The sequence below is a fragment of the Melopsittacus undulatus genome, chromosome 12 (assembly GCF_012275295.1).
Source record: "Melopsittacus undulatus isolate bMelUnd1 chromosome 12, bMelUnd1.mat.Z, whole genome shotgun sequence".
NCBI lineage: Eukaryota > Metazoa > Chordata > Aves > Psittaciformes > Psittaculidae > Melopsittacus > Melopsittacus undulatus.
Window position 1 is genome coordinate 13,282,746 of NC_047538.1, and position 16,641 is coordinate 13,299,386.

At 38.8% G+C, this 16,641-nt stretch overlaps 1 protein-coding gene across 1 annotated transcript in view; it reads right to left on the reverse strand.

Annotated features, from left to right (window-relative positions):
- Positions 1–1,872: 1,872 nt before the first annotated feature.
- The window catches only part of CABIN1 (calcineurin binding protein 1), a 106,676-nt gene continuing 91,907 nt past the window's right edge, over positions 1,873–16,641 (reverse strand). The window contains exons 34-36 of the mRNA XM_031047787.2: positions 5,643–5,807; positions 3,730–3,956; positions 1,873–3,236 (exon numbers count right to left, since the gene is read on the reverse strand). Of these exons, the coding sequence (XP_030903647.2) occupies positions 3,093–3,236; positions 3,730–3,956; positions 5,643–5,807 (536 nt within the window). The 3' untranslated portion in view covers positions 1,873–3,092. The remainder of the gene's footprint in view (positions 3,237–3,729; positions 3,957–5,642; positions 5,808–16,641) is intronic.

A 16,641-nucleotide genomic window follows, 5' to 3' on the forward strand; every position in this document is an offset into this window, starting at 1 on the left:
CTGAAGGCAGATGTTACATTTTGTTTGATATGCTGAAGTTGGACCTTGTATACTTGGATTTCAAGTATTACAACTAGGACTAGACTGAAATCAGGGAAATTACTTCAAGTAAACACATAGCTAACTGCACTTTCACCATAATGCTTTTTTCCCCCCTGAAAACTGCACAAAATTATTGCCAGGCTTCAGAGGATGACAAATTAATGAATACTTCTGTCTGTAAGGATTCAAAGTTCTTGCTCCAAGTATCTTTAGGGATGGTGCCTCAAACATTGTATGTTGGTGCATCCAGTGGTCTTGGCATCTTCACTCCAGAATATGTCTTCTTGAACTGAAGAACTACATAAACTGTAAAGAGAGATACTTTCACAAAAGAATATATTATATGAAGAACTGCTGTTTTAGCCATTGTGGAAGATGGCCCACAGCTGAGCAGCACACTATTTAGTCCTTAGCAGAAGGGCAGAATTTGAAGGAGGTGACCTGTGTAATTTGGTCTCAGTAATTTCTTGAAGTCCTTGAGCTACCCAAGAGCATAATGGGAATAAAAGATCACACATTAAAAAAGGAAAAAATGAAAAAGTTTTGAATATAGGATAAAACAAGTTGCATAGTTTGAAGATTAAATCAGCAAAGGACAAATCAGCAAAGTTTAGCTTTCTTGACGGACAGGAACAGTTTCACTTACTGTTTATGCTCCTTAACCAGCAAAAAATTAAATCCCTCTCAAGAAGCAGGACCAGAAGTCAAAAGAAAGCTCAAGATCAGGCATTTTAGCAAGCTCTGGGTAAAAAAAAAAAAACCAACAAAACCAGGCAAAATGCTTAATGCCAAGGAATCTTTAAGAACAATAAAGGATAACAATCATTTTCAGTGACCAGATTCAGTTAAGAAAATCAAATGCTTTGTCTGCATACATCAGACCAAAACAGAAGTACAGACCTGAGAATTTAAATGTGACGTTCAAGTTAGCCACACATTTAAGAATATACATTAGCCAAAAAGCCTTTGTAGTTGGTTCTACTTGGGTGAAAAAGCCCTGTTGAGAACTACATCCTCTGAGCTGTGCTCCATTTCTCAGTAAGAAGCCAATTTATTTTTTCCTGTGCCATCTTCTAAAAAAATAATGATTGGTTATCTACAGCTACCTTAGCCTATTAGCAATCAAGGAATATAAAGTGTGCTAGACACTGCATTTATAATAAGTTACCCCAAATTAAACAGCAACACTGAAAACATATTACTATTGAAAATACCCACTTCCTTTTACCATTCAGTTACCAGCTCTTTTCCACATCAGTTGCATTCAGTTCACCTATCACAAGTTACAGTACAGTTGCTAATACACCCAAGATGGACATGCTCACTTGCTTACAAATTACATTTTGTTTAGAACAAACAACCTAGACTATGAGAATAAACTTGCAATACAACGTGTGATGCTGCTTTTTTTAATCCACGGTCTATTTACCATTCTTACAGTGAATGAGAGTGATCACTGTAACAGTAGATTAAATGCTAATTTGTTGAGCCAAATACTTTATGTGATCTTATTAACCACATGCTGTTTTTGCCCTTATATTGTTCATTAGCATTCAAAGATACTCATATAGGTGAAAAAGAACTCAGACCATGTCTTACTGGGGAAGTGAAACCACTGCAGGCAATCTTGGCAGCACTGGCTGACCCGGGTTCTGGATCACACAAGACCAAACCCATCTGAAGAGCTCCGGCAGTCCTCAGAAAAGGAAGAGGCTTTTACTTCCCGCACCCCCTTCCTCTACTACTTTCTTATCCAAGAAACAAAAGGGAGGAATAGTACTTTTTCCAGCACCATGGTACCTTGCCCTCTCAGAGGAACAGAGACAACAGTACATTTCAACTTTATTAGAAAAAAAACCAAAATTTTATACAAAGCTCTGCATTGTACAGAAAACCACCTCCCCCAAACACAAAGAAATCCGACATTGCAAGCTGTATGCATTTTCTTTTTCCATATACATACATGTATGTACATACACATATATATATGTGTGTGGGCGCACGCCTGTGTATATATAGTGTGTGACATTTTTTTGCATGGTTTGCGGTCATTATTTTACAAAGTTAACATTCAGTAGAAAAAAAACCCAAGGATCTTTGTTACCATTATTTTCTCATATAAATAACTGTGAGCAGTCCCTCTGCAGATAGATAAAAAACACCTTTTCGTGTCATTCTGTAAAAAACAGACACTACTGAAATGGTATTGAAAGCTTTCAAGTTTTTCAATACCTCCATAAAAATATCATCTAGCCCCCAATTCAAAATGCTTGTCCAAGGCATCAGAAGAGAAAGGACTGTAAGACAATTCTGGAAAGATCAGTTCTTTAAGCCAACACTCAGGTACATTGGTGTGAAATGAGTACAAACAAGAGGCTAACCTCTCTGTCTGCCTGGAAAAGATGGTTCTTTGCCTATTGTCACAGTCAAATTCCAACAAAGCACCCAGCAGTGCCAAGGACCTGACAGACTCTCAGCTCACCTTTCTGGCCTCACTACAAAGCCATGGACTTTCTTGATACAATTAAAACATCCACCAGCTCAGCAAATTTTTCCTCCTCCATTCACCTTAAAGAGAGCTGTTGGACTAATCATGGCATGGCTGGACAGACAACAGGTTGCTGAATTACTGGGAGAAAAACTTAACTAATGGGCAAAATGCAAACAGACAATTAAATGGAAGAAAATGCTGTAGAAAAGAGTTACTGGAGTGACTTCCAAGGCTCTGATTTGAAGAAGCAGGAACAGCAGAGAGATGTGAACTGCAGCACAAAACATCCTTGTGTTGCTGAAGGTAGAGGTGAGAGTGTGGTCCAAATGAATTAACTGCCTGGTAGACAATTTTTCTTTCCATCAAGCACCATGATGGGGAGAATGGCGAAGATTTTGAAGGCAATACAAGTGGTAGTGGTGATAAAAAGGTAATGTAAGTGAAGAACACAATGATGCCAATTAAATGGAGAGTAATGCCAACGAAGATGTTTCAACTGCCAGAGATGCTGGCAACAAGAATGGTTATATGGTTGGTGTTGATGATGGCCAAAATTCACTCATATGTCCATGTAGTCATCATCTTCATCAGTATCACTTTCCAGTGAGGACTCCTGGCTTGAGGTCTCTAAGATTTCCAAAGCTGGCTGACAAAGGCTCTCCTTCTTTACATTCGCTGCAGACTGTGCAGACAAAATAGCAGACTGATTCCAAAAAGAGAGAGAGAGAATATGTTGCTAAATAGTCAGGATAAACCCGTGATCACAGGGATAAAAGCCCACTGGTTGGTATCCCTTAACATTCAGTAGCTCTTTCACTTCTAATTAAAGATATGGCATCCTAATGTGAAACAGCATAACATTTACCAGTAGGCTTCCCCACAGTCAATATTCTGCTAGCTTCTACTAGCCTAAGAATTGCAATGGTTGCACTAGCTCACTCACCCATTTTTGTTGTTCTTTCTAATTCCCTCAGAATAGGCATAAGGACTAGAACAGCTATGATTTCACCCATGGCCAATATTTCACCAGTTCTTAAAAACTGGTTCCTGCTAACAGCTAGCATCAGCTTCTACTACTTATACTATCTGTGGTTATGAACTGGGTCAGGAACTGTTTCTCCTTTTATAAAAGTATTTTATTAAGGGTAGAATTAAGATAAAAACAATCTGAAAAATTACTGTTTCCCTTTTATTACCTTTAACTTTTGCTTGGTCTCTTCTGAAATGCTGCCCTTTGGAGAAAGGAGGGTGGGAGTGGGTGGAGTGACAGTGATCTCAGGTGGAAATTTGGTGACAGATGAAGGTATGAAAAGCTTTGGCATGTTGGGCAGAATGCGAGTTTTTACTCGGGTGCCATCTGTCTTGTTCTGCTGACTTCCCAAAGTCTGTGAACTGGAGCTGAGTTCAGGCTTGGAACTTGAGGCTAAACAGAAAATAGTAAGGAAAAACATGTTAGGAAGCTATCTAGGATTTCACAAAGAAGAGGGAACAGTTCGTTGCTAGACATATGGCTGGCTGAAAAGGCCTTTCTTGAAGCATTGCATTAATTAAGGCTTAGAAACAGAAGAACAAAGTGCCTCAAAATTCTATAATGACAACTGGAAACCAGACATAATTTAAAAAAAATAATCTTCATGGACAGCAGAAACTCAATCTGATCAAGCATGACAAGTGGCAGTGTAGCACTGACCCAGCCACATGTAGAATGCTACTGCAAACACCATTTTCCTTCTTCCTGTTTCAGATGCAATTATCTTATCTTTGCATTCTCTAACTGCCTCTCCATTCTCTAATGCAACAAATAAAGCTACTTAGCTTTACTTATGAGTCTTAATTTCTTCCACCACAGTGTTGCTTCTTTAGTTATGGAGACAGCAACTCCACAACAATTTAATAAAAACGTATGTTAACACCCAACAAAATTTCCTCATTGCTCTCTTCAAATCCTGCCAAAAAATCCTCCTTGAGGTGCTCATGCTACTGTCTCCCACACTAGTTAACATCATTTCCACATACTTCTGTGGTCTTTCCAGTGGAAGCTTGCTCAGACAGGGCTCGTCTCATGAAGTAAGGATGGATCCAGCCCTTCTCTAGCCACTACCACATTACAAAATACTATATACACAACAATAACCAGCTTTCACATTAAAACAGAATTTGTTAAGAGGTTTCTCAGTTTCTTACTAATAATGCTACTTCATATGAAGTTATGTGAATGAAAACACCAGTCTATCTCAGACTGATAATAACAGGTATTCATATACATTAAACACAACAAAATAAGATGCCAGCTTCTTGATGCTATCCTGAAAAACCTTAGTAGCATTTGAACTGTCTACTAAGGGATGTAAAATTGAATTGTGCATTTTCAAGTGTGCATAAGAATGTAAGAACTGCCACAGCAGATGAGGCATGGCTTTCCATCAAGGTCAGTGACCCATCTCCATGGGCAGCCAAACATTTCAGAGCAGAGCACCAAATATGCTGCAGTAATCAGCACAGGATAATCTCCCTTTCAACAAATAAGGAAAAACGAGATACCCCAAACATAAATATCTATATTATGCCTGCCTGAAATACCAAGTTTTACACTTTCTCAATTAAAACACCAACTCTTATTTCTCTTGGGAAGCAGGCAGAGGAGGGGTAGAAAGCATTTACTGCAGAAATCTGGTTTTATGTTTACTCAAACTGAGTAAACATAAGGGGGAAACAAAATCATTTCCTTCAGCTCAATATTCAGTGTCATCTGAAGTGTTGTTGTATTGCCCCACAGAAGACTCAAATTAAAAGAAAAATTCTACTTTAAAGGATGCACAAACTACAAAGGATGATGGCCTGGTACTGTGAGCTTTTTGATTTGCCTCTGATGCCATGGTATTTAGCATGCCAGTCATGCACCAAAAAGAGTAACTATTAAGGGACAACAAGGCACTTTCCCAGGAAGCTGGGGCATTGTCAGGAAAGCCTCTACACTCTGAAATACTTGACAGGAAGGCAGGCAAAGAAACTGAGGAATACGAATCACAGCTACGCAATCACCCAATCCCTACATCCACCAAACCTGCATCTAACCACCCATTTTCAGAATTCTTTGAAAAGCTCCTACCTTGGGTACAAACATGTCCCAGATTTGTGCTGGTCACTGATTCCACTTGCCAGCAAACAGGCTCTGGTGAGGGTGCAACAGTTGCCATTTTCATCTGCTGACAAAGCCGTGACTCCTGCTGCTGAAATCCAAGCCCCTCCAAAGGCACTTCAAGCTCTTCTTCCTCTTTAGTAATGAAATATAATTCACAGATATTAACAGACATCCCGATCTCTCTCCCAAGCCTTAATCCTTCTGCTGTCTAACCAACTGGTAGGATTTTTTTTTAACCCTTGCTCTATTTCTGTAACAAGACTGAGTGAAATTAAGTACTGGCAAGCTAAGATGACATTACCAACTTTGTCATGCTTTGTGCCATCAATTCAAACTCGTAAAAAAAGTAAATGCTAGTAAATGTCATTTAAAAAGCGGAAGAAAAAAATCCTGTGTATGACACTTTGTTATCACTGAACACCTGCAACAAAACCACATGCATCTGACCATTCCCCTTTGGAGATGGGAAGGTTGAAACACCTGACACACATGCAGAGCAAAATCCATCACCCTTAATTATGAGGCAGCTGTGCTCAATGGTCCCTCTGATCTGCAATCACACATACATGCTACACCTAAGTATACCTTGCTGGTAAGGAAGATTGATCACTGCACATATCCAGTTATCAGAGCCAAATCTGGTTTTTATTAAATCAATATCAAATTACACTTAATTCCCACTCCTCACTGCTAAGTCCACTGTATCTCTATAAATACATTAATCTAAAATTCCCACCTTCTGCTATTCCAGAACTTGGGATGCTTGTAACTCAGAATCCATGTATGTGTGCACAGAATCTCTTTATTACACACCAGCTGTATCTGCTTTTCAATTAATGCAGTGTTAACACAGTTTTCTTACACACTGAGATGCATACTGTACAGAGCAGGAGTAAATTCACTGAACTGCTGAGAGCTACTGGTGCCCTTTCTGGGAAGGGCAGACTGAATCAGCAGCAAACCACTCAAGGCTATGGGCACACAAACAAGCTCTCACTCTGATAAAAATGAGGATATCCTTCAAAACCAAAGGCCTGTCCAGTCTAATTTGAATCACCTTGTATTCTCACAGGCTAAGGTGTGCACAGGCAGCTATCATGGACCAGCACATACAGTGTATATTCACAGTCTAACTTGGTCTAAAATTCTTTATATGTTCATTACATCATAATTCTACATTAATTTAGGATTTTGATAGTGTGAGGTCTTAAAAAGGAATATGCATTTCAACTTTTCCTCATTGATAAAGTATTCTAGCCCCCTCAGGGGCTGAAAATGCTTCACTATCTTCACCAGGGTAGATAAGAACTTGGAATTTACCACAGTAATATTCTCCAGAACAAGAGTTTCACTTGTAGAAAATGCATAAGACAACATTGCAGCTTAACAGCTTGGTAAAAGTCAGATCAATGCAGTTTGAAAGATGCAACATTTTAAAAAGGATTAGATTTTCAGGGCTCCTGAATAATTTGTACAAGAAAAAGCTTACCAAAGCAGGCTGTAAGTTCTTTCATCCACTAATTTTCATTGGTAAAGAAAAGAACTCATCATCTAAACTTGTAGCTGATAGCCAATATAAGCCTTAGGATAAATGAGTTTGCTTGTAGAGAATTCTCCAACAGCTTCCAAAAAGGAAAGGTCACACACTACAGCACAAATCACAGGCAGCTTCTGTTCTGTGATGTTCACTCACTATCAAGCACAAAATGGAAACATCTAATGCAGAAGAATATAGTTCTTATTCTCAGCACCCTTTTGCACATTTCTCTGTGGATACTTCAAAATACAGCATTGGAAGTAGAAAAGTAATAGTTGCATCTATACATGCATTGTATTAATAGACCAAATGAGCTTAAAAATAACACAGGAGGAAGTACTTAACTACAGGAATCTCAACTAGGAAAATCATAATTCACTATTTCCTTGTTTATAAAGCAGAGGAAGGCTCATTTTGTGTATCTGCCTGCCCTTTACACCAGATACACGTACGATTTAACCACATGCTGACAAAGTACAAGAGACCATACAAAGCAGGATCAGCCCTAACGTGACCCAAAGCCAATATACACGTATCCATTACACTGCTAGCGTCTGAAGATAAGCTATAGTCTAAACCCAGAAGACGCACACACTGAAATGCTGGAAGACACTTGATTGAAACATAGGAAGAGACATTACATCAACATCTGAAGAAAAGCAAGCTAAAAATGATGACTTCAGAAGATCACCCTGCAAGACAGCTAAGAAGTCAACTCCTTTTGAACTTACTCCAATGCTCCAGAATCACAGTTTTAAGTATCTAGGGTAAGTACTAACAGAATCTTTCTTATCCATTTATTAACCAAGAATAAAAAACAGTAATTAATTTAGCAGATACAATACTATACAAATAATCTGCAAACCCTACAGTCTCATCTACACTGCTGAGAACAGTTTTGTATGTACTCAACTACTGAATTACTTACTAGTTCACCATTCAGAGTAAGAACTCTGACAATCTGTTTAATTATAAGATACATCATTGCTTAAGGTGATTTGCTGTGCTTTAACTGAATTACGTCCCACTGACAAAAGCTGTTTTGAGCAGCCTATTTCTGGGAAGATGCTACAAGACTAATATCAGTCTATGTTCTTTTAGGAGCAATCAACACACTCATATCGATCTTCCATCACGTATTTTTTTGTTAAGTTTTGAAGATCCAGTTTTATAGTATAGTAAAACTAGATTTAATTTTAATAAAATTATGTGTCAGCCCTTTTTCATGTAGAAGTGGCTCAAAATGAAAGGGCAGGAGTCTGGCACACCAAGTGTGTATTTCTATCACTGCACTTCTGGAAACAACACTTGTTAATATTCTATTAGGCTGTGTCTTTCAGTATATGAGATATCAAGAATCACTGTCTGTTAATCAGTCCCCTGCTCTCAGAGGTGTTAAATGCACAGTGACTGGCTTCTGTTCCCTGAGTGGGTCATACACTTTATTCTGTGCAATTTTTATGAGTGGCAAGTTAAAAGTTAATAAACAAAATATTTTTCTTTATTCTTGAAAATTACAAGAATTGGTTGTTTCTGGTGTGTATCTCATCATTTATACTTTAATACAGTGCACAGATATTTTATTATATCTTTTTTCAGAAGGAAAGTGTCAAAGAGAAAAGGTAACCAAGAAGAAATAGACAGTAGGATCTCCCGTTATTTGTCTAAAACAGATTTCTTAAGAGACTATCTTGATATTTGTCTTGTGGAAGATGCTGTTACAGCCCTGAACATAATGTCCTAGTTTTTCTAATAAAAACTTTCCCCAGGGAGGTAAAGACTCCACTAACTCATGAGCCACAATATTCTGCACAAGTGCAAGAGCACAAGAATATAAGCACAGCACATTCTGAAGGAGTTCAGAAGCTCAGATTCAGTATCAGTTAACAAATCTTTTGATAATACCCAGTATTTGTACTGTCCTGGCAGGTTTTCAAACATAAGCTTTACAAACCCAGTTTAATATAAAATCAGTTTCTGAAGACATAATACGCAACAGTCACTTGTCTCCAGGCTGAAGATGGAACAGGTACTGTACTCTGGAGACCCATTTAGCACTCTCACCTTACAACGCACCACACAAAAATCAAGCACAGAGAAAAAAGCCCCACAGATTTGCAATGCATATTATTATTTATATTGAAAAGTCTGTCTCCAATTGAGCTGAATGACAAGTATGGGGTATTTTTAGCCTTCCCATTCCCAACAACTGTCTAAATACATATAAAATCGCACACACATAGAAAGAGGGACATCATACCTTTCAACATCTCCCTGCTTTAGTGAGGAAGAAACAAGCTGAAAACAATTCAATGCAACAACCTACTCCAGCTTTCCTCTCCAACCTCTTTCCACTTGTTGCCAGGGTAACCAGTGTTTGCAGATGCCTATAGCGGGCGCCTGGGTTCATGACTTCATCACAGTTAATATTCTCTCTCTCGGTCTCTCTTTATACAGAGAATACAATATATACATAAATCCACACATTCTGAACATACAGATTATGCAACCCCTGCAACCATTTTTATACTGAGACAATGTACATTGCTATTCCGATGCGTATAAAGTGAAAAATAACACCGTTGAAAATATTCACGTGGCAATTTGCACATGTGGAGAAAGTTTAAAAGCAGTAGTTCTGAAACCAGCAAACATTTGTTCTTCTCTCTCTGCACTGCACTGCACGCTTAACCATTTGATTTCCTCATGTTGCCAGGTATAAGAGACATTAAAATGTTTTGTAATGCTGTAATGTTGGGTGGAATTTCAAAGAAATCCTTTAGTCATGCACTAAACCAATTAGATGACAACTGAAAGACGAGCCCAGAAAATGTGACTAGCACCTGGAGAAAAACATTTTCCAGTTTCTGACAAAAGCAGCTTGAAATATTACAGCACTGATATGCTAAAGGATACAAAAAAACCCTTACACTGCATGCACAAAACACCATTTCATTATAGGAAAAAGGAAGGAGCTGAGCTTTGAACTCCAGAACAGAATACTAACATAATTTCAAAAGCTAATGCTTGGAGAAATGAACAAGCAACAGTTTAAAGTGCTTAAATAAAGCACTTGCACCATTTGCCTTCACCCCTCTACAAAATACCTTCCCCAGCAGTTCTGCGCGTCAAGACAAAAAGCCTGAAAACACATTACTATGATTTAGTAAATCTGTACTACCTTGTTTTCCAGCAACTCCCAAAGAGTGAGGATTGAATTCTGTGTTCCTACAGACATTAGGAAATACTTATTAACTGGTCCCAGTACCAACTGGTTTGTGTTTTTATGGCCATCCAAAGCACATGTAATTGTTCACAGAACTGTTACTCACGTTCAAGGTAGATCTTATTTTTTTCATAGTGATGGAAAGGGATCTGATCTTTGCTCCCTGACACAGTGATCTTACCACATTTCCAAAGAATAGTGCTAATGTGAAAACAATTAATCTTCTGTACTCCATCTGCCTCACCCTTCAGAGTGCTGGGAATTAATACAGTTTTTTTCCCCACACAGCAGTTGCAAAGGCCATGGAAAGCCTGAATTTGAAGGAACTCAGAGTTTCCTCATACACTGTGCTACTAAGTCAATGGAAAGACTGCACTGGAACACAGGCTGGTTCAGCTGAACACAGTTTGTTTAAGGATGCTGACCCAAGAAATAAGGGTGCATCAGCCCTCAAGCTGTATCTGCCGTGAGCTCCTGTACCACACACAGATCATCACAGTTCATCACAGATGTGGTAGGTATACATGCTGGCCTTTCCTTACATGTTTACGTTATCTAAATTCATTCCAAATATCCTGTCATGACTTTTTTTTTTCTCTAAAAACCCACTACCAAGTCATAGCTGTAGAAATAAGTACTTGACTTGAAATGCCAAATTCAGGAAATTACATTCAAAGCTGACACACACAGCCATGTGTTAAAAATTAAGTGCCAGAGTAATTTTGGAGGCGAAAAGCTGCAGAACACAAGTTCTATTGCCCCTGAAATGAAAGAAATTCAAGCAGCCTGGTGAACAGAAGTTCGCACTGTAATAGCATGGCACATTGCTATATTTATCACTGGGGTCCTGAACAGAGAGCCTACTGTACAACTATGTGAGACATACCCCAAAATGCTTCCTAATGCCGAGGTCAGCTGTCACAGAACGACATGAATGTGACTAAAACAGGTGGCTGCTCTGAAAGTGTTTCCTGGAAATAGTCCCTTGCCCATACTAATTCCTAATTAGTACGGGCCATACCAGATCCCTGTAACAGCCACACTGGGGCCAGCCTAACAGCAGAGTATGGAGTACCTATGTCCAAAAACATTTCCTGCACTACCAAGCTTCCTAGAGGTGCACAAAGAGGGTGTGCATGTTGGTAAAGAAACAAAAAAAGCACTCTGAAATCAAGAATAACTCCTCCTAAAACAAAGCAGAACATCCATAAAAATAAAAAAGTATGAGCCTAGGTCAAAAAGACAACAGTTTGATATTCAACTGCATGACCTTCAAATGGCACTATAAAAATACAGGTACCTGATAGTTGTGTTTTAATATCTGACTCAACAAGCACACATTATTTAAAGAGCATCACCTAGTAGCATCTGTGGACAGCACCAGTCACTTACTTACAGTCTATTATTTCTGAATGCTATGTACTCATTATCTAATGGAAGCTGTAAGACTTTTCCTTCTCTGTCAGTATGTTATCCTCCTTTGACCTGATAGCCAGCTAAGCACAATGCAATTAGCAAAAGCAGCTGTCAGAAACATCTCTTAAAAGAATACAGTGACACCTCACAATTTGCTAAGAACTTTGTAAGTAACATAATACCTGTGCAGTAGGCTTACAACTACATCTCTCTTCAGTCTTCATTTGTGCAGGAATATATGTAAATTTTATGCTGCTGGCAGTGATCTAAAACTAGTGAAATGGAAACATATTGTAACAGTATAGCATCATTACCATATTCTTTTACAAAAGGTCTTCAAAACCCATACTCCTTTAGGATAAGATAAGCACAGGCCAGTGACTCTCTGAGATCTTCTGGGGATCTAAGGGTGCATGGGGCTAGAAAGCCTCTTGGACCACAAACCTGCCCAGGCTGCACTAAACTCCTGGCTGTGTACCAGCACCTCACAGGCTACAGCTGGAGGCTGCCGCTCCTGTCCTATTTGTTCTTACTGATCTAACATGGGTACATAAAAAGAGTTTTAATTTAAAAGGATCTTCTGCACAGCACTGGATTGAACAAATACTTTAGGAATCTGAAAGGTAAAGATTAGAAATGGAAATTAAGTTTACTAAAACCCTCTTCTGGCATGAGTTTGTTGTGTCAGCAAAGCAAATGAGCATACTTTCCACAAAGGGAAGAGGGAAAGACAGGACTGACTGGTACTGTCTGAGCACTATGCAAAAAAGAATTAGAAAGTCATTCACAAACAAGAAACCTCTGCTGACTTTCAGCAGTGAAGCTGTTTTCAGAGGGTACCCATTGTGAAAAATAAAAAACATCATGAAAAGCAAGCATCAGACAAAGGGAAGTGAGAATACCAATGCCAAGGAGGCTGAAGTAGCATGAGATCAGAGACACAGAGAGAGCAAACACAGAGCTAGCTAAAGGCAGCCCAGTTGATTTCTATTAGTGACTCTGCAGTTACTAACAGGTGGATAGGAGCTTCTAACCTACCCAAAGGCATGGGGTTACAAGTATTTCAATAAGAGTTTTTAAAGCCTTGCAGGAATTCAACCTTGGGAACTGAGGAAAACAGCTGCCAAAACCCAGCATAAGCCAACAGGGGAAATGAAGGAGAAAGCGATGAAAGTTGCGTACAAGTAACACAAGAAAAAAAGAGCAGTACATGTGCATTGAAGAGACAACCCTCATGCCAGGTGACTGCTACATGACTAGGACTCATACGAGGCCACAGGTGCTTGGCCAGTTTAATCTTTTCTGTGTTTCAGGGGGTTTTGAGCCATCAGTTGAGAACAACTCTCTAAAGCATGGCTTTGTATTCAGCAGAAAAAATATGGTAAAAACACTGATTGCAATCAAGAGGGCTGAATGTTACTACTTCCAGTCATTTTAAAAGTATCCAAAAGGTTGAATTGAAATCCATAGTTACAGTAATGCATTACCAACAGGGCCAAATATTTTGGACGTTTTGTGTAAGCAGGAAGTTTTCAGTCCCTCTGAATTACAGGCTTTTAAAATCCATGTTTGTTGTTAGAAATTTATGACAATCAAACACAGAAGACACTGAGATCAGTATTTGGCTAACCTTGACTAATGATGACAACCTGCAATCTCCATTATTTCACTCAGAAACAGGGATTGTAGATGTCCACTCATGTCTGGATACCTAGAACTGTGAGGAATCACATTGAACCCCTGTGCCATGTACTTATAATATGAAGATAGACACTGTCAGTGCAAAATTATAGAGCTGACATTCTTTGGAGTACCTCCCTCTCCCTTGTGTGAACTGCCTCAGTCTTCTGAGAACTCAATATCAACTTAAGGTGATGAACCAGTTGTTAAAATAAACTAAGCTGCAGACTTCTGTGAAAAGATGCTCTGTACACCTAAAAGTACTCTTGTAACTCTGATGCCAGTTAAAAGCCTACCAGATTACAATGCTGTAACTGAATTCTTAGGACTTGCCACTTCAAAACCCTCTTTATTTTTAACATCTGCCTTTTAGGGAGTCTGCTGCTGCCTACATTAACAATTTAACTCCACTGCTCACCACAACAGTTGTGCTTATTTTTCCACACAACTGTCCTCATTTGCATTCATTTATTGTGTTTCTGAAAGTCTAGAAATTGTACAAGTTGCAATACATTTACACCACTACTTGCCCTGTTGCACCTAGCTAACAAACATCTGAAATCAAAGCAGAATATTCATATGACTTATTGAAGTGCAACTACCCTGCACAATACAGGAAGAATTGTCTTCCTTTGCTCTGAACTTGGACAGCTGTATCATGACCTTGGCTTTATATTGAAATGCTTAGCCTTAATGGACAAAAATTGAATGGAAAGGAGGGAGAAGTGTTACTTTTCTACTCTGACTTTATATTCCAATTTGGTAATTAGCCGGCTTTAAGCAAAACACATAACATTAATTCCAAGTATAAAAACTTCTTTTCATATCGAAACTCAGATGTGAATGTTTTCCTGTTCATTTCTTATAAGAATCATTATTAGAGTAAGGAGAGCAAAGAAGAAGATGATGTCAAGATTTGTCAGCAATTTACAACAGTAAATGCTGGAGGAGTGTGACAGGCTGGAGAGGGTTTATCTTAATTGTCCTATTTCAGTTTCCCCAGAGAAAATTTTAGGCTGAGCCACAAGGGTAACTGTCCCATGTACATTTATACCTCAGTGTAGGAAGCTCTCATGATGAAATTACCATCATCACTTTGCTGCTGGACTTCATCACACTGTATTCTGTACCAGTCAGTCACGTACTACACAAAATATCATTAATATTTACATAAGAAATGAGTGGCATAGAATCAACATTGCCTGGAAATCTATTCCTTTTTCTGGGTGATGTCACAGAAAACGGTAACAGTTAATACTCTTTGATGCAAAATACTTGCACATGAACAAAAAGATACAGGAGGAAGTGACGAGACAAAAAAAGATGATAATGGATTACTCTAAAAATGGGAGGAGTTTTTATAGAAACAAAGCTAATGGAAGGCAGAAGAAAAAGGGATGCAGCAGAACTAGAAGTAATTCTTTGTAGAGGAGGTGGATTCAGAGGTAAGAGAATTAAAAAGAAAAAGAAAGGACACAGCAGTAATTGGTCTCTCTCTCTCAGCTAGAGAAATGACCTGTCAGGTAGGTCTGAGAGCCAGAAAGCCAGATCCAACACATGTGTTCAGCACTGGAATGAGAGCTCTGCAGAGAGAGCCTCTTCATCTTTAGACACGGTTTCATGGGTGTAATTCTGGCAGCTAATTCTTCCATCTCTCTCTACCAAGGCAATGTATAGCTAGCATGAAAGAACAACGAACAATATGTAACTTTACAATCCTAACAAAAACTAGGCAATCAAAAGATTAAAATAAACCTTCAATCACTACAGTGTGGGATTTGCAGAGAGGACAGCATGGAAAAAATGCTCCTGAGTCCTGTTTGAAAACCAATAGGACGCACAAGTTCTTATCTGCATTGTCATTCCTACCATTGGTCTCTTTAGTAAGCGTAAGCAGCTTCACAGAGGATTCATTTCTTTTCTCCCGTTGTCTAGGCACAAACCCAAATTACTCCCTGTTGTGCAAGCTTGCCAAGACATCTTATGACACTATGCAACTCCATTCTTTAGCTTCACAAGGACAATAACAAACATGGTTTACACATTGACTAAGCCATTCCTTTCCTTATCACTCTCTTTTCCTTTCTTCCTATCCCAAGACAATCTCTCCTGGATTTGTGAAAAACAAAAATTCTATCATTATAAAGCAACTGCTAATATTGGATGTTAAATTCCAGTCTGTTCTCAGGAATTAGCAAATTGGGAAAAGTGATTTCTCCCTAATTTGCTCTTCACTGCTGACAAATTCAGCAGATGATGTGCATTCAGATACTGAGGCTGATGTCATATGGAGAGAAATGAAATACCACAAGTAGAACAGATAAAAATTTCAAAAAGTCACAGAACATCCAAACTACATCAGAGTCTATTCATTATTAACGAACTTTATGCACCATTAAGTCTCACAAACCTGGGCACTAACTCCAATCTGCCACTTTTCACCATACCTATTATATATGGTTCATTCATAACTTTATCTGGGCTTCTATGGATTTCTCTATGACATTTTGTGAGTACTGTTAGGCCCCAAGCTTGTGAACAGATGGGAGTGAGCACAGGCAGCAGCAGACACCATTTCAGACAGTGTTCCTGCTAAGGTTGCAAGAAAGTACAAGCTATATAGCAGGTGCTCTGCCACCTTATCATGCACAGTGTCCTACAAATAAGCACAACCATCTCTTCTAGGTACCTAAGGCAGGTCTAAAATTGGGTCTAATCTTCCTTCATTCCCCAAAGTGGATCAGTACTGCCCTGCACAGTGACTCTGGCTACTGCTAACAAGCCAGCCTGCCACGACAACAGTAAAGAAAAAGACAGCATTCTCATTTACTTCTTTCCTAATCTATACAAACTGTATAGGACCAAGTACACAACACAGGCCTAAACAAGACACACGATTGTGCTACAGAACAACTAACACTTGTTCAGTTTCTTCAATCCTTCTCTGTAGCCTAACCTTGCATATCACCATACAAGGGCTATAAATAATATATTCCCAACATTCCAGTCCCACCAGATGCTTCTCTTCTCAAATGTGAAAATTAACAGTGATGAAACACTAACTTTATGAACCATGTAGAATATTGGAATTTTCACAATGTTCTGTA